At 40.1% G+C, this 23,840-nt stretch overlaps 1 protein-coding gene across 1 annotated transcript; it reads left to right on the plus strand.

The window, feature by feature from the left end:
* The first annotated feature begins 338 nt into the window (after positions 1-338).
* LOC119784436 (voltage-dependent calcium channel gamma-1 subunit-like) lies at positions 339-23,799 on the plus strand. Its single transcript, XM_038286483.1, has 4 exons — positions 339-872; positions 10,307-10,381; positions 23,197-23,343; positions 23,461-23,799. Exons 1-4 carry the CDS (start codon positions 635-637, stop codon positions 23,691-23,693), a joined length of 693 nt encoding a protein of 230 aa, XP_038142411.1. The 5' UTR covers positions 339-634; the 3' UTR covers positions 23,694-23,799.
* Positions 23,800-23,840: the final 41 nt, after the last annotated feature.

A 23,840-nucleotide genomic window follows, 5' to 3' on the forward strand; every position in this document is an offset into this window, starting at 1 on the left:
AGACGGAATCTAGCTGCTGCTGATTTTAAACACAGCTACTCTCTTTTTATAAATAGTTTATAGACGGATCCATACAACTGCACTGAAGTGAGATTCAATATCATGATATGGAAAGTAAACTGCAAGAGAAAAACTATTCAGTACTCTCCTAAAGCAACAACTTTGAAATTTAACATGCATCAAAAAACAGCTATGATTATACACTTATAATTGCCCCTTACTGATTTCAGCACAGCGATACCGTAATTGGATAAGCACAGAGCCTGACAACCTGACTCACTGGTCATTTATAGCATTTAAACCCTGAAGAACACTCCCATTCCTCACCATAGCAGACAGTTTGGTCATCAACTTCTGTGATCTGCCTTAACAGCTGACTATCTGAACTTGCAGCCCGTCAGTAGAGCGGCTGCTCATAGTGTGTGGGGAAAGAGGGGCATGAAAGTAGGACAGAGTAGTCTGGCCCCTTCCTTTCGGACCAGAAGCAAAGATTCGTTGCAGTGGGAGAGGAGACATTAGTCCTGTGTAGAAAGGAAACAGACAGGGTGTGCCGTGAGGAGAAGCCTCTGGGTTTCAGATCAGTCAGTCCACTTTTGATTTTTACAGATATTTTAATTCGACAGAAATTGGAAACATGCACAAGCGTACCAAGATAAAGATCGCCATCTTCGTGCTGCTGGTGGGCATGGCTTGCATGTTCACAGCAGTGGTAACGGACTACTGGGCAGTGCTCAGCCCACCAGTGGAGAGGTTCAATGAAACCTGTGAGGCGGCCCACTTTGGCCTGTGGAGATTGTGTAAGAAGCACATCTACATCACCCAGGCAAACTACGAGGAGGGTCATGGCTGTGGACCAATCAGCCTTCCTGGAGGTAAGAAAAAACCCTGGCAAAACATTCTTTAACTTTTGATGTTTGCAAGTGATAAAAGCAACAGCTTTCCCCTATGAAGGTAAATTATAGCTTATTGCAGCTCTGCAATGACGCATGAAGCTGCTGAGAATAGAGGTCCTAACAGAGGAAGTCACGTGACTGTCTAAAATTAATGGTGAAGGATTCTGTAGCAGTTCATCTGCTCAACTTGCATAATGTTCAAACTGTTTTTAGGAGTGTGGAAATGCAAGCAAGTGTCCACTGTCACTGCGTGCTCATCCAGGAGAAGTGAATTCTGCACAGATAATAACACCTGCAGTCAGCCAGGTTTCCTTAGATCAAAAGCTTTTAACAAATCCGTCTAGGTTATTCGATTGATTTGACTGTGTAAAGTAACTAGTAAAATATCCTAAAAGTTGTAAAATATCTAAATAGAGAACCACTGACGATTGAAAATCATTAAAAAATCTCTCTGGTGAGAAGCCCCCCCCACAAAAAATAAAAAAAATCTTAAGATATTAATTGGTCACATCATTAATGTTGCAGGTTAATTAGGCTAAAGGATGAATCAAATGTGGAGCAGCATATGTGAGAAAAAAGTTTGGACAAAACGTCAACAAACTGCAAGAATGGTGGAGGGACATTGTATTTATGAATAAAGGAGAGATATCCACAGCAAACAACATAAAAAAAAAAACAAAAAAAAAAACAAAGCTTAGCAACATCGCAGCTAATTTATGATTTATCAAGATGGGACTAATATGTCCAGGTTGGTTTGGGTTGTAAAATAAAAATTATTGCTTATTGTATTTACTTATGTCAAGGTTTTCTTCTCCCAAGATTTGCTTGTTTGTCAGAAAAATGTTTCAGTGTGAAAAAGAAAATAATCTTCAAGTGGTCAGAAAAACCTGTAGTAATGTGATATTTAGAGATAGCAGCACTAGTTGTTTCAGTTCTACCATCAGCAACAGAATTCTGTTAAACATAGCTTGAGGGTGAGATTGAAACTTATTTTGTTTGAAGACGCTTTGAAAAAATATAGAGGTTTGAAATTTTTGTATAGGTAAATGACACCCCTTTCAGAGACATAGACAGGTATGGGGTATTGCAGGCTAACAAAAGAAGCCAACAACCCCCATTCCAAAGTTGTGGACCCGTTCGTCTGTTTGAATTTGCATCTTTTCTAAACAAAAACAAGGCTTTGTTGAGCTACTGTATAAAGCCTCAAACTCAACGCTATTCCTGACATTTTAAACTGAAGGAGCTTCCTGGATGGGAAGCGAAACGTCTTCAAACTTGGAAGCAAAGTCCAATGGATTTCTTCTTTAACTTATCAGCAGATGTTTTTAAAACAGCTTGTATTCAGCTGTCTGACTGACCATTATATGAACAGCACTCAGACTATAAGTCAAGCAGCTGCTGAGCTTTTGAAGTCAGCCTATCAATTAATAGCTGGACATGCCTTAATCCCGACTACTCACAAAAATAAGCTAATTCTTTGCTGATGGCTGGTGTCTGTTGGGAAGCTTGCCCTGTGTTTGCGCTGCAGGTCTCCTGCAGGAACAGATGAGCTGCCTGAGGCGGGGCTCACTGATGCAGACATGCAGAATTTTCTCAATGACTTGACCCACCCAGACATGCGGTGATCTCTTCAGATTGAAAACATTAATTCAGAAGGAAAACGTGTAAATAAAGTTATTCAGGAAATGTATTTATTTGGAGAACATCTGAGGGAGCAGAGACATATTAATTCATCAAGCATATTTTAAAAAACATATATCTATATCCAAATTAATCTACAGTAATCGTCCCCCCCTCTTGCTATTTACAGTTGCTGCTGTTCACCTCCAGCTGTGCAATCTTTATCTGCACATCCAGCATTGCTGCCACACCTGAATTATTAGAAGTCTCCAGTTTGGGGACAGTTGCAGCTCTTGTTGCAACCGTCTCCAAGTTGGCAATTATGGCACAAGCTCAAATGTGCAAGCCAGACACAAAGACTTTAGCTTATGCTACCCATATAACTTTAAAGTACAGTAAACAATCGAACCAACTGTTCATTCATTTATACAAACGGTAAGGAGAGTGTGATATAAACACACATGGAAAAACGAAAAAAAATGTTTTTTAAATTTAAACCATGTTTAGTACCAATGTCATCAAGACAGCATCTTTAATGATTGGAGAAAAGAGTTTTTACAACTGTCCCAAGTCTCCCTTGTACGAGAAACAGAATAAAAACAATATTAAACGTAGAATTTGGAAATGATACTCCTCTTTACTGCCTTATCAACAGCTATGATTAATCTTTCTAATTCTTTGTTTAGTTTAATATATGTAACCAAAGCAAATGGCTTTCATATGAACGTAACAGAAGAGAGACCAGCTTGTTGTTTCGGGATTGAAACTTTATTAAGGCTAAATTAAATTTCTCTGATACTAAATCCTAAAATCAGGCTGAACAGCAGAAATAATCTGGAGACCTGAAAGTCTTTAGTGGTAGAAATGGAAATCCAAGGGTGGTTTCTAGTAAGACTGGAATATGACATATAGATAAACTCAACATATACATAAAAAAAAAACAGCAATACATAATTTAAAATCACATGAGAATAAAGAAGTTTTTATTTTATTTTCTTAGTGAGAGCATGTGCAAAATGCCATTTTACTTGGTGGATTTGGCTGGCTGTGGTGAGGAGTTTCGCTGTTAATCTTGGACCCATGCCTTTTAGACAGGTGTCAACATCTGATTAAAAACAGGACTCAAACATTTGGCAGGGAGATCCGCAGCAGTGAGTCACAACTGGAAAGTATGGATTGGCTTTGTCAAGGAGAATGCTGACAGAGTACAGATGGTGAGAGGATGGAGGATAAACTTAGAATTATTCCTGCTGTTGCTGGTGCGATTCCTTTATTTAGAGAAATGAAATATCTGTTCTGTTAGGGTCTCTATTTAAAATGATACTGAATCCTGCATGTTAGATATACCTTGTATATACAATATTTTTTTCCCATATCCGAAAACTTTTAAGCCAATACATTTGCACTCTCCATGTGCTGCAAGTATGAAAATAAACAGAAGGTGTGCAATGCATTTTAAATTGCATGCAGCAAGCACTGCTGTTGGTTCAAAAATAAGCTATGTAAATACTCAGCTGTGCTGGGTCAGAGCCCTAGGGGTCAAGTGTTCATGCACACGCCCATCGTTTCTTTGAGGGACAGGGCCTCATGGCGGAGTGTGGCATAACTCTAAGACCTGTGGTTCCACCAAACCCCTCCCTTAAGACCTGCCTGCAGCAGCTTGTCTCCTTGCAGGCCACATGCCAACTCAAACTACATCACACTGTCCTGGGATCGGCAGCATTGTTAAATAAAAAAGTCAGGAGGCCCAATGGTATCTTGGTATCTTAAAAGCACTTAAGTGCACAACCAACCTATAAAATGTGAAGTCAGCATGCTAGCAATGTGTTTTACATATAGACAGACACGCATGGGGTGCTGAGGTGTAAGTAACCACATCCTTCATCTGCCATGACAGACATGAACTGACTGCAATTACTAAAGTTGTAAAACAGTTACAGATCTTAGATGGTTAGACCTAAAACTTTTTTTGACAGAGTTAACTGACAGCACACATGCAAAAAAGAAAGTCTAGAAACATGACAGTGTACCAAGATCTTGTTAAGCTAATGTCCTCACCTGATCCTTGCAGACTTGACAGATTTCCCTATTTAGAACAAGAAATATGCTGCTTAATGTGTCAGGGCAGCAAGCAGGACAACAGCCAATAATAAAAGTGACACAGAGTCAGGATTTTACTGAGGGGCCAACAGATAATCATAGATGGAGTTTCAGGTGGGCCCTATAGGGATTTTTTTAAAGACTGGATATGTACTATGGATCTGTACTACTAAATTTTGGATCATATAGTGTCTTTTGTGTGAGACTCACTTGGGCTTAGAAAATAGAGCTCATATTGGCAAAAGCAGCTGACCGCCTTATTTAGGTCAGAGGTGAGTCTCAGTTGCTATGCTTATTTAGACATAAGGAGTCGCAATAAACAGCTGATCAGATTAAGTATCAGATTAAGTGTCGTGTAAACATGTCAGTCAAAATATCAGAATCAGAAATCAGATTCTGCTGGATCGGAATAAAATTGTAATCTGAGTGAAAGGGGTAGTTTTTGCTAATGCACATTCTGATCGGCATGCATGTAAATGGTTGTCAGGACTGTGTTATTCTAATGAGGCAAACTGACCTGAGTGTATAATTTGAACACTGAGGTATTGATACATATTTCGGCTTTCCGCTGGCTACATTCAATTCAATTTACTTTACTAATATATCGGCAATTCTTACAGTCAGATTGGTTCAAGGTATTTTATCTAATTCTGGGCATACACTGTACGATATTTCCAATCGTTGCATGTAGCTGAAGCTCAAACTGTACCTAGTAACTGCAGGGTTTAAAATTCTCAGCTCACGATGTTTGTTCTTACACTGTACAGCCCGACGCTCTAATGTGATCTACCTGCTCACACTGCACGTCCAAAAACCACACATCGGACTCAGCGCCGAGAATGGTGCTGGTCGGACTCGTCAATCTGGAAGAAGAACTCCCTTGTTTGCACATGCACAGTACTTGAGGCTTTGGTAAATCTGCTTGTAGCTCTGTTTTAACAGCAGGATTTGCCCACAAACCCAACATAAAGGCCAACTGATTTTCAAACATGTGAGATTTTTCCCAACCTTACAATTCCTGATCTGGAGGTGGCTACGAAAGGCTGATCACCCCTCGTTAACTCCTGTGGACTACACGACGCAGGACACAAAATGAAGCTGAAACTTGGCCCCATCCAAAAAATTATCTCACGACTGGAAAATCTTCCCTCAAAGGGCAAAAAATTTAGAAACCCCAGTCAAATAAAAATTTAGCAGAACGGGAGAATAGAGATAAAATGAAGCAGAATAATGAAAAAGGGTCCCTATGTCCTCCAGCAGTCTAAGTCTATAGCAGCATACTGTAACTAAAGAGATAGCTCAGGATAACCTGAGCCACTCTAACTATAAGCTTCATCATGCTATCATTGTAGTTCTGAATGGCATGTTTACACATTTTTAGTCTGATTGGTTATTTTAGTCTTATAATTTATATCTGTATAAAAAGTAAAATCTGATAATTTTTTTCTCTTTTAATCCAAATACATTTCAATATCATCTCGGAATTGTTTGCATGTATGCATATCTAATGCTGCTAAGGAAAACTGTTCCAAATGTGGTTACCCATCTATGACATATATGTGACAGGCTATGGCACAACAAGGAAGTCTACCTGGAACCATTTTGAGTGATTTACAGATCCTGAAAGAGCGTAGTATAAGCTTTCCAGTGATGTCTTACATGTCAAAATTGAACAAGAATAGAAGAAGATACGAACATTTGAATGTTTCTCTGCTAAGATAAAATGGCTCACCAGATTCTTTAATAATTAGCCGTTTATTTAAATTCTTAAGATATTTTTGAACCACACACCAAAATGTAAAGTTGTGTGCAAATTACGGTATTTTAAGGATTATAATTGTCCTACATTAAATCATTACAGTCACCTTACATGCGGCCATCTCATAGTCTGTGGACAATGTCATTTATGGCCTATTATTAGATCTATCTACTCTTGTATGTCCCATATGTAAAAATACTGGGTAATTCTGGCTGCTGTAGGATAGCAGCTTAACTAAATATTAGCAGTAAAAATTGTTTGCGTATTAAGATAATAAAAAGGATTTTACCTGTAAAAATTTGATGAAAGTTGCCAAGGAAAACAGCAAAAACCTCCCCTACACTTGTTCTAAGAATCCACTATGGACAAGGAGAAGGTATCTGACAAGACTAAGGTCTTCATAGATGACTGCATCCTCACCAGGAGGAGGAGGTCTTAGGCTCATCTATGTAGCTAAAATAAAACTGTAAAGAAGAATAACGTGTTTTTTTCCGGCCACAGATAGTAGCTGTGATCTATTTTTTAAGGGTTTAGATGTCGGAATAATCCTTTTGGATTCTAAACCAGGTGACATGCTTAATAGATGGTGCAGAGAGATTATGCAATTGGAAGTAGATTTTGTTTAGCGTTGTAAAATGTTGATAAGGAAAAAGATCACTACCACACTTGCACTTATTTTAGTTAAGCTCTTTGTCACAATATTGCTGGTTTCTATGCAAGCATTAAGGTACACCAACAGTTTTAAAGGTCACTAATTATTCAACATTTTGAGAAATCAGTTAATTATTTTGAGAAGCCACTCCATTGACAACGTAAAGTCTCCATTTTAGCAAAATCATAGAATCTAGATAACCTACTAAAGGTTTTATGTGAGGAAAGACTCTTCTTAAAGAACCTTGATCATATCTGGAGCTGCTGCTCCAAACGATAGAGGGAACACTAAAATAAAACATCCTATATCCCTCTGAATACGTAAATTATTATTGCTGTACATCTTTATTTATCACATTCTGGAATGGGTTGAGAGCAAAAAATAAAAATGAAGTAAATCGTTATTTTTACACAGAGTTTTGGATTTAAAATCAAATTCAAAATAAGAGGCTGGAGTCACATGACAGGTTGATCCAACCTCGGTGGAAACTAGGCTCAGTAGTATGTGTCTGTCTGCCCTCCCTACAACACCTGGGCATTCTCATCAATGAGGCGGGGAATCCTCGACCTGAATATTCACTCCTGTAGAGCAATGAAAAGTGATGCCCCAGGTCTGCTTGATTAGATTCAGTTCATAACAGCAATGCACAAACTGCCGAAACCCTTCAGCTACATAAGGCCTAGCATTGTCATGTATCTGAAGGAACCCTGCATTAGCAGATGGTCTCCCTTTGGGTTTGAGGATATCTGGTACCTGATGACAGTTAAATTATCTCTGGCTAACACCTTGAGTTATGCAAGAAATTCCTCCTCACAACATTACTGACTGACTTCCAATCCGGTCATGCTGGAGAATGTTGAAAGCAGCATTTCACGTCCATCATAGGCTCAGTCTGAACCTTTTCTCATCTGTAAGAAGCACAGAGCACCAACTTTAAATATGCTAAACCCTCTTGCAAAATACTGGCCGTGATCACTGCTGGCTGTAAGCAAAAGCCCCGCTCCTGGAAATCCGGCCCTCACACCACCCTCATGGAGGGTGTCGTTGACAGTTTGAGCAGAAACATACACATTAGTCACCTACCAGAGGTTTATTTTGGAGGCCTCTGGTAGTTATCCTCCTGTTTCTCTTTGCACAAAGCAAGAGGTCCATCCTATTGCTGAGTCGTTTAGTTTCTAGAGTTTGCTTGATGTCTGTAAATGTGCTGACTGGTTTAGAATCTCCTCCATCCTCTGACAGAAATAGCACTCTTTCGTCCTACACCCCGCAGTAATGTGCCATCTTGGATGAGCTGCACTTCCTGAACAACTTCTGAAGATTGTAGACAATGCCTAATGCCATCTCTAAGGGTGAAGGTGCCTACAAAAGTCAGCCACGAGGAAATTGTCTGTGATGACCACCTGGAGATATCTCTTTTATGGGGAGGTCTTCGTAATTGCCTTCACCTGTTGTGTGTTTCTTTCGCAGTAAGCAAGTAAAACTGATTGACAATCAGCAGCGTTTCCAACTGGACAACACGGTTTTACAGAACTTGGAGTTACAGTTTGTGGTTCCAGTGTTCTTTTTATTTTTTCAATCAGGACATTTACCTATTTTAGATCTGTTTTTCTGTTTTGTAAAATGTGGGGGTGAAGAAAATCAATTTAACCAGCAAAGTTTGTCATATTGCTAGCTGGAAAAGAAATCAGAAAGTAAATGTTCTGTTCAACCACCATAAACATAGAAAATGGCAACTTTTGTAACCTTTTTATGACAGAAAAATAATAAAACAAATTTGGAAGCTGTTTCCCTGCCTTTCATTTCTCTGTCAGGTTTGACTCAGAGGTATAACTCATTGACAAGCCTCTATTGCACCTCTTATGTGGCATCAACAGTGAAAACAGTGGGGCTTGTTGCTTAGTAACTACATATCTGTTTTCTCTCTCTTTATGGCCAGTCCCTGTCCTTGTTCATAAAAACATCTTTATTTGTATGCAGACCCACACAGTGTGGTACGTGACACTGAAAGCCCTACGTTTTAAAGGCAGCCTTTAGTAAACATCAAAAAGCTGACTTTTTTCTTTACAAATAAGATTGTTTGGGCCTCTTAGAGTAAACTCTGTTTTTTGCTTCATTTCAGGAACCTGGCACATTTGAGAACATTTTAACAAATGGATCATTTCAAAGCACGGGGAATGAAGAGCTCATTACCTTGTAAAATTAAGACTTGTCTTGCATAATTCCACAAAACAGATTTAACTGCTTAGTGTGAGTTCTGGTTCCTTTTCAACCTTGAGATTAATACTTTCAATGCTGGTAAATATGATATTTAAAGCTAATATTATTTGATTTGAGACATTCTGTATGAAGCCCATATACACAGCATAAGGCTGATAAGTCCCTTATAGCTCTCATTGCCTACTTTTGTGCGATAAATGTAAAATATGTTCAAGTTTTGACATTAATTCCAATCTGTTTTGAAACTGGATTCAATGTTTAATAGTCCTCGTGAAGGAACATTTCCTCCACCCCACAAATCACTGCACAAGCACATAAAGCAAATCTGCTTCATTCAAACAAATCCCAAAGGTCTAACACCTCTTCTGTAAAAAAAAATCTAATAGTGATCTGGGTGGCAAAAGCAGTTACTCTGTGAGTCAAACCGCACAAAGCAGAAAATTCAGAGTGGCAACCAATTTAGTCTTAATACTATCTAGAGGGTGTAGGTTTTAAGATGCTTTTAGAGCATAAATGTGACAGATCAGAGACAGTGTGAAGTGTTCCATTGGAAGCATGGCATTCACAAGGTGTTCAGCAGCAGGAGCTCAGATAATGGCGTGAAAAAGATGGGAGACAAGGCTTAAAAGGTAGAGTGAAAAGGTCCAGTGGAGCGCAAGAGGAGGAAGACATGATTGGGGGGAAATGAAGCTACATGTATCATAAAAAAATGTAAAAACTGGTATTTTCAAAGTAAGAATGATTACTGAGTTTGGATACATTGCTGGGTTAAATTTAAACATACTAGCAGGATGCTAGTATGTTTAAAATTTGTTTTAGTGTTGTTTTGTCAAATATATTAATTTTCAAACTCCTTATTTTGTAGAAATGTTTTATGCCTTCAGTTCTAACTTGTTTTAAACAGGCGGATCTCTTTAAAAAAATTTTATCCAAAAGGCAAAGCAATACATTTTTTTCATCAACTTCTAAATAAACAGCTTCACACTTACGCTTCTTTCTGTGAACGTACCTCAGAGCTATCACATCGTTCAGATATTTGAAATCTGTTTTCTTCTCTTTTCACAGAGGAAAATTGCACTTACTTCAGGCACTTCAATCCAGGACAAGATGCTGAGATATTTGAATACAAAACACAAAAAGGTATGTTGTTCTCTAAGTGATGTGTTTTTGAAGGTTGTTTTCTCTCCATCCTGTCAAAACAGTGAAGAAAGAAAAAATAATTTGTTTTCCTGAATTTGTTGAGTGAATGTTTTCCATTTTGTGAAATTGGAAATCAAAGAGATCCAACCTCCTTATTTGACATTTTGTTCCACATTTCCTCTTTTGAGTGGATCAATGGTCACTATATCCATACCTGCATATTTATCCTTAGTGTGCACACATGAAGGTTTGTATGAATAAAGATGCACTTCAATGTCAATTTAACTTTAAGGCAGTGAAACTTTTTCAGCTGTAGTGTTCTCCAATTTCTCTTTCCCCTTTCAGTTGCTAAAGGATAATTTCATCTTAAAAAATTCATTTAGGATTCTGAAGCAGATAAAGACTGTTCTGAATCTCTCTGATTTCTCCATTTATGCCCCCATCTTTCAGAATGCAGCATTTAAGCCAGGGAATTTGGATGTAGTTTTCAAGCTGGTTAGATAGAGGCATAGCTGTTGTCAAGGATTTATACATCGATAACAGCTTTGCTTCCTTCACGCAACTCCAGTCCAAATTTGGTCTTCCTTCTAGCCACTTTTTCAGGTACCTGCAAGTTCGCAATTTTGTCAGACAAAATTTCCCTCACTTTGAAACCATATCAGTGCAACATAGCTTCTTCGAGCTTATAAAAAAGCCCCCCACTTCTAGAAAGCTAATCTCTCCCTTTGTTCATCTTTTCAGTTCATCTCCTTCTACTAATCATATAAAAGAGGCCTGGGCTTCTGATACACTAGTCGAAATTTCAGATGAGATTTGAAATTTGAGTCTGTCAAGGATCAAAACCTGTTCCATTAACTCCAGATTGCAACTTATTCAATTCAAGGTTATCCATCGTTTGCACTTTTCTAAAACCAAACTTAATAAGCTATTTCCTAATGTCTCTCCTATATGTGACAAATGTAAATCAGACAATGGGACTTTAGGTCATATGTTTTGCTCTTGCCCTACGCTTATGGACTTTTGGTACAGAATATTCAAATTTTATAGTAACCTTATGGCAAAGCTCTATATCCGGAAAAAACATTTGATAATTCTGGGTTGCTCTAAATTCTCTGTTACTCTTCCCATGTCTCTGCAGCAGGCTCTAATGTTTGGTTTGGTGGTTGCAAAACGGGTTATTCTGAGGGAATAGAAATCCTCTACACCTCCATGCTTTAAAAAAATGGCTCAATGATATGTTGTCCTGTATCTATCTCGAAGAAATTCGATACTGTTTGTCAGACAATCATGATAAGTTTCTAGATGTGTGGGGTCCTTTTAATAGACATATTCAAAATAATGGGTTAAATGGACTCTTTTCTGGACCTCTTTTCTTTTTTTAATTCTTTTTTTTATTATTTATTATCTCAATACTGTCATCCTTTATTGTACTCTTTTTATTGATATCCCATGTTTTATGTTGATCCGCTTGATACAATGTCTGCAGAATTATTTGCTGTCCTCTCTGACTCTGCCTCGTGCTTTAATATGCTCTATTAATATAATAATAATATAATTATTCTCTTATCAGTTCTTCAGTTTGCTGACACTGTTTTGTCTTGTTTTTTTTGTTTTTGTTGTACTTGTTTTGCTGTATTTTATTTTATTTTTTCTCTTTTTTGTCTTGTCCGTTTAACTCTGAACATGCATAAATAAAATAATTTAAAAAAATAAAAATAAAAAAAATAAAGTTAAACTTGCATAATATTAAGAGTCATTACAAATCCACTGCTTAAATGCAAACTCATTTTATAAGATTATATTTAATATGGTCCGCAGTTTATATTCTGTTCAGAAGATTATATCAGACCAAGTGGAAGCCAGCTGAATAAATAATAAATCTATGTATTGTACAGCATGGGTCTTCTTTTTATTATGGCATAGAGGTTATCAAGGTGCAGCGATGCTTAGGCATTAAAAGAAGCTCAGTTTACTTAAACAGTAGCATGAAGCTTGTCTACAATGTTGGGTCTGGAAAGTTTTCATTAAATTCTACACTGCCTCTTTATGACCGTGTAGCCAGGGAGAAAGTCCTGAGGGAAAATGGTTTAACCTTTATAAAGAGCTTGTTAGCTGAGGGGTATGTTAGTTCAGAAATGTTCTGAATGCTTCCTGTGTGGATAGTGTCTGGTTAAGGAGGGGTATTAACAGGGACAGAACGGCTGTAGCTCATGTCCTGGACAGGTCCATCAGTGGTGATTCTTTAAACTCTGTCCACACTTTGTGACTTTGCCCTAAATCATGAATTAAATTGCTTATTAATCCTCCTGAGGCAATAGTTATTCCTGATGTTTGCACATCTGTTTATACCACTTTTCCCTTTCGGTTAACTTTCCATGTCCTGGGTTTCAGCACTCACCTTTGAAGCTAACCCTGCTCATTGAGGCTGTCAGTCCCTATGATTGTGAAGAGGCATGATGATTGAACATACTATTTTATGTTAAAGGTGAACAGTATTTATTTTTAACTCATTCTGGTTGAATAAAAATATTATATGAAAGATTACAAAACACCAGCAGATTACTTTCTGCTGGTGTTTTGTTTTGTTTTTGCTCAGTTTGTTAGTAACTAAAGCCCCCTTTATATGTATACAATGAAAATAGAAGTAAGATACTAGATTTGAACAGGATTAGAATACAGTGTGAATGCTTGTGTTCATTGCAGAGGAAACTAAAGCTTCAGAAGTGGCTGCTAAGTTGATGGTTGTTTGAGTAAGCGGCTTACTAACACTGTTAGTAGTGAAAGCAATGCAATACTCAGCATTTCAGTTGGGGGGGGCATCCCCCTTCTTAAAAAAATCTTAAAAAGCATCCCCCTTTGTAAATGACCATCTCCGCATGCCATCCCCTGAAACATTTTATTAATAAATGTGTAAAGTTTTGACTATATATTAACAGTAATGGTAATAATATTGCCCCTTCAACATTTGGCGGGCTGTGGGCTTACGAGTGGCCTGAGCAAAATAAATAAAATCAAAGAAGTGGCCTACCATGACTATGAAGCTGATCCCAGTGGGAAATTAGTCCCTAACTCTGTAGGCGCAGTGATAGCCATGTCAGTCCAGGGACTATCTGGAGTTCTACTGTAAGTTGTCTTGATCAAAGTCAATGACTGGCGTACCTGATGTGTAACAACCATACCCAGGATATTAATTAGGCTATGCATACTTCCAAAACGAGCAGCTGGTAGAACTGTTGCTTTTCATCGAGAAGCTCCCAGCTTGGGTTCTTTTTTTTTTGTTGCTTTTTTTTTTTTTGCTTAAAGCTTGTATGTTATCCACACAGATGCATGCCTTCTTTCCTGTTACTCCAATTTCCTTCCTCAGTCCAAAAACAAGACATTAACCTCTAAACTGCTCCCAGATATGAATGTGTGTGCGCAGAGGTTGTTTTCATCCTTGGTAACCACCACACACATCACACACACCCACACATGCACAAACAGTCATGTTTGTTCTGCTATTTGCAGTAAGGGCCATGTGCTGACTCCCATTGACTTCCATTGATTTTCAGTCATTTTCAAGCCTTTCTATGCCCTAACCCTAAAACTAAACCTAACCATTACCTAAATACGATTACCTCACCTTCACCCTAACCCAATTAACACATTTGTAATGATCTTGGTTCTGTTGTTTTTCTTTAAGTTTTCTGTTTCAAGTTTAGCCAGGTTTTTCATTGTTTTCTAGCTTTTTTGGTGTTTCTGGATTCATTTAAGTTGCTTAGGTTTTTCTGTCTGTCCTCTGCTGCCTCCTTGTGTTCTTTTCCCTTGGCTTCCTCGTCAGCTCTAATCACATCTGTTCCCCATCAGCTGATTAGCTCTACCTTTGTTCAGTCAGCCATAAATACTCTCCCTCTGCAGTCCGTCTTTGCTGGTTCCTCGTCTTACCTTTCCTCACCCTGGCTCCTTGTTGGTTTTTCCCTGATGTCTCCATGGTTCTGGTTAGTGTTTGATTTTTATGTTGGATTTTTGGATTCCTGTTTTTGTTTAACATTTTTTAAGTTGGATTTTTGGATTCCTGTTTTTGTTGCCTGATCTCGCATTAAACCCTCCAAGAACTCACCTCTGCCTCTCAGCTTCTGCTTTTGGGTCCAATTAAGAAACATTAAACCAAATCCTGACAGAAGGAACCAGCCAACAATGGACCCAGCAGAACACGGCCCGGACGCCCACAGGAGAATTTCCATTATTCTCAGGAATGCTCTGGACTCCATAGCCGCTCTCAGTCCGCCTTGGAAGAGGGTGAGTGCGGCTGACCAGTTGAAGCCAGCATTCCTCTCTAACTCCTCACTTCTATCACCCCCAGTTTTATCTGAGCTATTCGAGGAGTTGGAGTGGAACCGCCAAGCCGCCTTCGCCCAACTCTGCAATAGACCTCCACCACCCAAACCATCACTCCATCACCTTCCCACTCTGCTGTCTCTTACCTCCGATCCTGTTCCCCCACCATTACCAGCTGTTGGTCCTCCCCTGCCATCTGCTTCCTCCAGGCGTAAGCAACGCCGCCGGGGGAGGAAGACAACCACCTTTCCGGAGGGTCAGCCTGACTCCTTTTTCAGTCCCTCTCTTAACCTGGTTGGTTTCCCCTATGGCTTTAGTTGTCACCTCCATGACAAACAGCTAGCTTCTCGGGTTGGTAGGTTCAGACCAGCTTCCATAACTACACCCCCCACAGTCAGAGCTCCCCATATATCAGAGTCAGATCTCTGGGGTTTCTTTTATGGGGAGAGGGAAGATCTTTTCCCTTTTCTGCCATCTTCATCAGCTCCTAGCAGTCCAGTTTCCCTAGCTCCAGAACCTGTTAGCGAACAAGTTAGCCCAGCACCTGAGGCCGTTTGCAGGCTAGTTAGCCCAGCACGAGAGGCCGATAGCAGGCTAGTTAGCCCAGCACCAGAGGCCGTTAGCAGGCTAGTTAGCCCAGCACCAGAGGCCGTTAGCAGGCTAGTTAGCCCAGCACCAGAGGCCGTTAGCAGGCTAGTTAGCCCAGCACCAGAGGCCGTTAGCAGGCTAGTTAGCCCAGCTCCCGAGGCCGTTAGCAGGCCGCGGATCGAGTCTCTGGAACAGGGTCCGAGGAGGCCGTCAGCTGCGGCTCAGGAACCGGCTCAGAGGCGGCCGCCGACTGCGGTTCTGGAGCAGACCCAGAGGCGGCCGCAATCGGCGGTCGGCGGCCGCAATCGGCGGTCTCCTCTGGGTCTGCTCCAGAACCGCAGTCGGCGGTCTCCTCTGGGTCTGCTCCAGAACCGCAGTCGGCGGTCTCCTCTGGGTCTGCTCCAGAACCGCAGTCGGCGGTCTCCTCTGGGTCTGCTCCAGAACCGCAGTCGGCGGCCGCCTCTGGGTCTGCTCCAGAACCGCAGTCGGCGGCCGCCTCTGAGCCGGTTCCTGAGCCGCAGCTGACGGCCTCCTCGGACCCTGTTCCAGAGACTCGATCCGCGGCCCCCTCTGAGACTGTTGCTGGGTCGCTGAAGAGGGGACGGCGTTCCCCTCTGGGCTACCTGTTGAAATTGGGGCGTCGTCCTCCTCCTAAACTCCTGCAGCGGCAGAGACGTCGTCCTCCTCCGGGGATTCACCCGAGACGGAGATGTCATCCTCCTATAACCCTCCTGCGTCGCCTGACCCATGGCCGGCCTTCTGGTCGTCTGCCGTGCCCCCAGCCCCGTGGCCGGTCACCAAGGACTTTGCTTTGCCTCCGGTCCAACGGTCGGCCTCCAGAACTTCTGCCACGTCTTCGGCCCCGCAGCCGGCCTCCTGTGAATCGGCCTCGCCTCTGGCCCCGCGGCCGCCCTCCAGAGACTCTGCCTCGCCTCTGGCCCCGCGGCCGCCCTCCAGAGACTCTGCCTCGCCTCTGGCCCCGCGGCCGCCTTCCAGAGACTCTGCCTCGCCTCTGGCCCCGCGGCCGCCCTCCAGAGACTCTGCCTCGCCTCCGGCCCCACGGCCGGCCTTTCTGAGACTTTCGATTGTCCTCGCCCACTCTGGATGGGTTGCGTTTTGTTTCTTGGACTTTAATGGGGCGTCTGGAATCCGCCCTTAAGTGGGGGGCTCTGTAATGATCTTGGTTCTGTTGTTTTTCTTTAAGTTTTCTGTTTCAAGTTTAGCCAGGTTTTTCATTGTTTTCTAGCTTTTTTGGTGTTTCTGGATTCAGTTAAGTTGCTTAGGTTTTTCTGTCTGTCCTCTGCTGCCTCCTTGTGTTCTTTTCCCTTGGCTTCCTCGTCAGCTCTAATCACATCTGTTCCCTATCAGCTGATTAGCTCTACCTTTGTTCAGTCAGCCATAAATACTCTCCCTCTGCAGTCCCTCTTTGCTGGTTCCTCGTCTTACCTTTCCTCACCCTGGCTCCTTGTTGGTTTTTCCCTGATGTCTCCATGGTTCTGGTTAGTGTTTGATTTTTATGTTGGATTTTTGGATTCCTGTTTTTGTTTAACATTTTTTAAGTTGGATTTTTGGATTCCTGTTTTTGTTGCCTGATCTCGCATTAAACCCTCCAAGAACTCACCTCTGCCTCTCAGCTTCTGCTTTTGGGTCCAATTAAGAAACATTAAACCAAATCCTGACAACATTAGCCATAAGTTTTCACTTGGCATAGTCCAGCTTCTAGTTTACTTACTCTTGAAATCCATGTGACACCCACACACAGTTACTGAAATCAAGAGAACTATGCACAATGTCAAACACTCTCCCACAAACCCCCAGATAATGTTAATGTAAGCAAACATGGGTGTTTCTCCCTTCGGCTGCCACCCACTCGCCCGTGCAGTCCTTGCGCACATGACTGGTCCTTAAGTTGTTGTGAGTTTGCTGGAATAATTGGAGAGTTGACCTGTGCTCCATGTGGCCTTATGCACTCTTGACTGAGCCATTGGGGAATACAGCATGAACACAGTAGGTGCATGACACCACAAACTTACCCATCCATAAAGAGTTTGCACAAAGAAGTTATATAAAGAAACCTCTAATTCTATACAGTAAGCTCTGGGTATTAAGATGGATTTACTCTATCTTTATAGAAAAGTGTTTGAAGTTTCAAAAACATGATGGACATAAGCTTTAATGTTCAATTTTGACTCGATTAGTTTGACGCTCAATTTTGAGCAGATTTGGATATGTACATTTAAATAAACCTCCCAAGATGACTTGCATGATAACTTTTGCTTAGAAAGCCAAATCAGGTTTACTATAATAATACTTTAGTAAAAATATAATTCAAATTTATTTAATGATACAATGAATAAAGAAAACAGGAAATTACATTGCAGTGACCAAAAAAAGGAAATTAATGGTTCATATTGCTTTTATAACCTTGAAATGAAATAACTCAACATTTCTGCATCTTGGCAGTTCATTTCAGATCAGTGGAGCATAATGCCTGAATCCTGAGGTTTGGTTCTGGCTCTAGAAATGCACAGTGGACTGGAACCAGCTGATCTGAATGGTCTGGAAAGTGGGAACAACAACAACAAACCATTGTGTTAAGGTGTTCATTCAATTATTTGTCAGCCAACAGAAGTATTTAAAGAAAAACAGGTGTAAACCAAGGAAGAAAGTTTGCTGCTTCAACCCATCGTTATAGCTAGAAACCTACACAGAGCTTCATTCAGCCACAATACCTGAAACACAGTGGTCACGATAGTAGCAAAGGTGAATCTTATGGATACTACAGTAAAATTTGACCACGACTGGTTTGGGTTAAGAATATAATTTTTTTTTTATTACATTAGATAGAATGAGCATCTTAGGAGGAATCATCCATCTTAGTCAGGACATCATAGAACAACTTTCCCTACACCTAGCAAGCAAGTCTTGTGTGGTAAGTGTCTACTAGCTTTGCACAACAGAAGAAGGACATCTTTGCCAAATATTTGCAAAATAATATAATAAAATGGGAACAGCTCAGGGTGTATGTTTACGGTCCTACAACCCGATGAATTTTTATTTAAGTCTTAAGTCTTTTGCAGCCTAACAGGTTTTCTCTCAGAACTACCATGCGTTTAGCTCCATTTGTCTTCTCTCCTTCCTTGTCGCTGTAAAAGAGAATGATCCATTACCTGCCAACTTGCGTCACTATGGGAAAAGTGTGTTCACAGTAATTTGCTTTGTTTGTTTCCCATAACAGCTAGTCTATAGTTATTTGCAAATTGGACAAAAAAAATAAAAGTTTTATTTGGGTTTTATCAAACTTGGAACCTTTTTACACAGCTTTTCTGTCTCCTTATTGCTTCGAGCTTGCAGACAGGACCTCTAGTGGCTTTTTTGTAGTGATGAGGGCATATTTGAAGTGTGCAAAATCAAACTGTTGTCCTGTTGAGGGATTCCCCCACATGAACTGTGTGTCTGAACATATTCCTCAACAATTTAACTTGTAAACTGTTCTGATTCATGACTCTCTTGCATGGCTTGTTACTTCAGGTTGACAGCCATGTTTTAGTACCATACTCTTTCCATTGTGTCATACTCTTTCCATTTCTACATGCTGAACTGAGCTGTACTAGATGACAAAGCTTGGGATGTTGCTTTTTAAAGTATCTGAAGATACTTTAAAAGTCTCAGGACATGATCAAGTCTTTTTCTTAATTATTTGTTACATATTAGCTGGCTTTTAATTGCATTTGGATGGGCTTGATGTTTGTTAGGGTTATCAGAGTTTCAGAGACAAATTTGCATACAGACAATACAGAAAATGTAAAAACGAGGTAAACTTTTCCTTCCACCTCATGATAATGTACTACTGTTATCAATCTGTCACATTAAAAAATACATTAAAGTTTGTGGTTGTGACGTTACTAAATGTGTGAAAGTTGAACAAGGATAAATAGGTACAGTAATAATGAATTTAGTCTATTACTGTCCGGATTTTACATTTAGTTTTAAATGTTTCAATTGCACAGTAAATGTTGTTCGGCTTGATATTATAAATGTAAGAATAGGGTCTTTGAATCATTTTAAAAAAAAATAAGTTATTTCATCATCTAATACATCTGAAAGTTGTTCATTCAGATGCATTCATCTGGAATGCTGTTGGAAATGTTGCCCAAATTGGGAAGAATTTAAAACCTATGTTTTTCCCTTTTGATACCTTGTGTATACAACATGCATTAGGATACACATACAGGAAGTAAGTTATCCTTCTGACATTTGCAGTGGCCTGAAGGGGAAAACAAATGCAAGCATGAAAACTAAATAGGTCCACACACAGATACCAAACATATTTTGTTGCTTATAAAATGGCAAGAGGTTAGTGCGTCAAGCAGACCAACACAAACTCACACCCGACAGCAAAACAAAGGATGTTTTTAAGAGAATGTGTTCTTCCTTTTCTATGAGTGCTATTTAGTATTATTTTGGGTGATGCATTGATATGTGTTTGATATAATTTGATGCTGAGAAACCTATAAGGAGGGGATGGGGATTGGAAAAGGTATAGCGAATTAAATCAGCAGCCTTTAAGATATGAAAACATAAAACCTTTTTACTGTCCTTATTTGTTAGGTGAATGTTTATTTTCTCCATTGCACACCTACAGTTAGTAACAACTTAAAAAATCAAATCAAACTCCTGATAAGAGTTTTTTTTTTTTTTTTTTCGGAATTCAGACTGAAGCAGAGCCTGCAGATTCAGGACTTTAGAAAAGGAGTCATTTTAAACTCCTATTGATGTAAGCCACTTTGTAAGAGTCACACGTTTAAGTGCTTCCAAGATTAGAAACCGTTGGCACACATGGAAAAACTATTTTTACAACTATAGCCTTCACAGGATACAAAAATAATTTAGAATCATTTCTGGAATTTATGGCAGGTGCATGCCTTAGCTCTGCATGCAACACTTCAAAGCCCAGAGTGCCTAGGTTGTGGCCCATCCTCCCCTGCCAGCAGAAGATGAAGGCTCTCGCCCCCCCAAAGGAGGGCCACCCCAACGGCCTGGTTTCCAGGCAAGCAGGCGGCAGATCAAAAGCTTCAGATCATAACCACCACAGCAAAACACAAAGCAGCTGCTGCTCCTATCACACGCAGGCAATCTACAAGCATTAAACTAAAGCATATTCATATTGGACATTTGAAAAAATCCATATTATTGGTATTTGGGGGTACGTAAAAGTCTATGAGTTCTTGGTTCATTGTCAACAAAGCCCACAGAAAGAAAATCAATCAGCAGGTGTTGAAAGAGTTGCCAGAAAAGCATTTTTTGGTAATTCCAGGCGGTAATGTGCTGACTAACTGAACGACACAATCTGCTGCGACTAGTGAAGCCGAATCCCCTGTCTGTGAACCACCAGCATCCTTACTGAGGATATCTTCTGTTGCACAAGAACTATCAGCACCAGCACCTCCCTGTCGTTGATCTGATCCAGGACCAGATGATTCTGCATCAGTACAAAGAGTGAACATGCTGGGTCACTGGTGCATTTAAAACCAGAACCAGCTTCATCTTCTCAATGATGTGAAGAAAGCTGCCTTCGCTCAACATCCTCAACTACACCATGTCTACCGTGGACCATATTCACTGAGAATGTTCAGCAGAAGTTAAAAACATTAAGGAATACTGACTGACCAGGGGTGTGGGAAAAAATCGATTTGGTGATATAACGAGATTTTTGGCTGCCCGATATAATATTGATCTTTCATTTCCTAATATCGATTAAAAAAACAAAACATTTTTTACCTAAAACAATGAGGGAAAATGTGCTACCTCAACATCACCACTCTGGCAAATAGCCTTTCAGCTGCACCATTTGTGTATGCTGGAGAAGATTCTTAATGTTGAATTGAAAAAGCTTCCTGGAGGGGAAGCGAAACGTGGAAACAAAGTCCAGTGAATTGCTTTTTTTTTACTTTTTTGGAATCACTATTCCTGTAGTTGAGGCAGTCACAGTGGAAGACATGGACTGACTCAAACCAGATAAAACATTGATACCAAAATAAATAAAAGATCAACATTTCCTGATGAACATATACAGAACCTGCTTTTTTATGATTACATTAAATTTTTAAACTAGGAAAAATAACACAATATATAGTGATATTGCAATATCGTAATAATATATCATGATCCAAGTATCGTGACACATGCTAACACTCACCCCTACTACTGACTGTAGTGACTAAAGGAATACAACCTGGTACTGGGGCTGCTGGTCATCTTCTTCACTGCCATTAACCAGCCTGTTGTGTAAACGTCAGTCTCTTTGTAGCTTGGTTGATCCATAAACAGGACAGGTGCAAATAATTAGAGGATCATCAGGACTGACCTTCCATCCATCTCAGGACTGTACTGATATTTAGTCATGAAAAGCAGAGCTGAAGTGTTGCATTAGGTTTAGCTTTAAGATGCTACTGATAAGTACTGAAGAAAATTATGAAAAAAGTTATAATTAGCATGTTGAGAAAATATCTAAATGTCAGAAATGATAATCTCTCGGTGTTTGTAATTTTTTCTTCTATGCAGGTGCCTACATCGACATTTTTAGGGGCGGGTGCTCAAACAGACAAAGATTAAAAACAGACAGTAGCAGGATGCATTTCCTCATACAATTATGATAAATTAAAGGTATAGTGGAGGATGTTCATTTTCCGGGTGGATCATCAAAATAAGTGGTCCTCCTAATAGTCAATCATTCTGGTGATATGTTTACCTAAGGCTGTCCTACATGTTCGTCCCCATTTCACTTACTGGTGGTGAGTCTGACATAGTGGAAAAATTGAAAATCTTCTTTTGGAAAGTAAGCCTGTATGAGTGATGCAAACAGCAACATTTAAACAGAGCGTGCACAACCAGAAACGGGCTCGGGCATGTTGCACATGTTTAATAGGCGTTCCCTCTCGGGAGCAGATACAGGGTTGTGCATGTGCATTTTTTTATTATTATTTTTTTTTATTAGAGAGGGCAGTTGTTTTAAAATAGTTTAGCTTTAATAACTACTTAAGTAACAGAAAAAACAATAACATGCTTGGTCAGTAAGGGGGATTGTTAGAAAGTGAATGACAGAAGGCAAGCGATGGTTCTCTGGTGCAATATGAGTGAATCCTGCAAAATCAGTGAGTCAATGTCGTCTGCTGGGTTTCCTTAAATAGAAAATGTGTCTCTGTATGATTTGATTGAATTGGTTTTGTAAAGTCCCTCAATGCAGGTTAACCCTGGACAGGTCGCCAGTCCATCGCAGGGTTTTGTAAAGTCCTGCATGGAATTTGTTGTGAAATGGTGCTATAAAAATAAACTGAATTAAAATAAGGCTTATACTTTTTAATAACCATAAAATATACGTTCTCCCTCTGGATGGGTGGGTTTTCTCTGGATACTCTGAATTCCTTCCACAATCCAAAAGCATGATTTTTGGATTGATTTTTAAAAACTTGCCCTTACTGTAGGTATGAGTGTTTGTGGCTGGTTGTCTCTCCTGGCCGTGTATTTATTACCCTGTGGGATCAACTTCCCAGAATTGTGGGACCTTATGGGTGCTTGTAGGAACCAATGATTGCTCCCAATGAGGAGGAGTTCTATTGTTGGGCTGCGGGTTAAGGACTACGGTGTGAGTTAAGTTTAGGTTAAAGTCAGGGTTAGGTACATGCTGGTAATGGTTAGGCCATGCAGATGAATAAAAAGAAAAAGGTTTTGATGCTTCTTTTTTTTACGAGCCTCAAAAAGTCCTTAAAGGTAAAGTGATGAAACTTATTAAACCACCTTCTTTACTTCTTTTTTATTTTTTTCTTCAGAAAATCTAGAAGAAAACAAGATTTGCATTTATTTCTTGACTGTATTTTTGTTTTTGACACTTTTTGTACTCCCTTTTCCAGAGTACAACATTTCTGCTGCAGCCATCTCCATTTTCAGTCTGGCTTTCATGATCCTCGGATCTCTGTGTTTGCTGGGATCCTGCACTGGGACAGGCAAGGGAAGAGACTACCTTCTCAAACCTGCAGGAATGTTCTTCGCATTTGCAGGTGGGTTCAGTTTATAGACTAATCTTCAGTTTCCCTTCAGTACACCAGTCTGAATGATAAACAACAAATAACAGAACAAAAGCAAATATGTTGTTCACATAAAGCCTCCTTTTTCAGGTATTTGTGCCTTCATCTCACTGGAGGTGATGCGTCAGTCAGTGAAACGCATGATTGAGAGCGAGGACACTATCTGGATTGAGTACTACTACGCCTGGTCCTTCGCTTGTGCCTGCTCCGGCTTTGTCCTCCTCTTTCTCACTGGCATTGCACTCCTCATCCTCTCTATGCCTCAGATGCCAAGAAATCCTTGGGAGACATGCATGGACGCCGAGCCAGAGCAAGCAGAGTGATGTTAGACGGTGAAATTCATCCACCAATCAGTTCTAATGTTTTGTTTGAAACACTAGACTTATTTTGAGATTAGAAGTTTCATTCTTCTTTTTTTTTTTTTTTTTAGCAAAGAGAAAAACATGTTTCTTGTGTTTGGGATCAGTCAT

This window comes from Cyprinodon tularosa, unplaced genomic scaffold, assembly GCF_016077235.1.
Source record: "Cyprinodon tularosa strain WSP-4 unplaced genomic scaffold, ASM1607723v1 ctg226, whole genome shotgun sequence".
Lineage (NCBI taxonomy): Eukaryota > Metazoa > Chordata > Actinopteri > Cyprinodontiformes > Cyprinodontidae > Cyprinodon > Cyprinodon tularosa.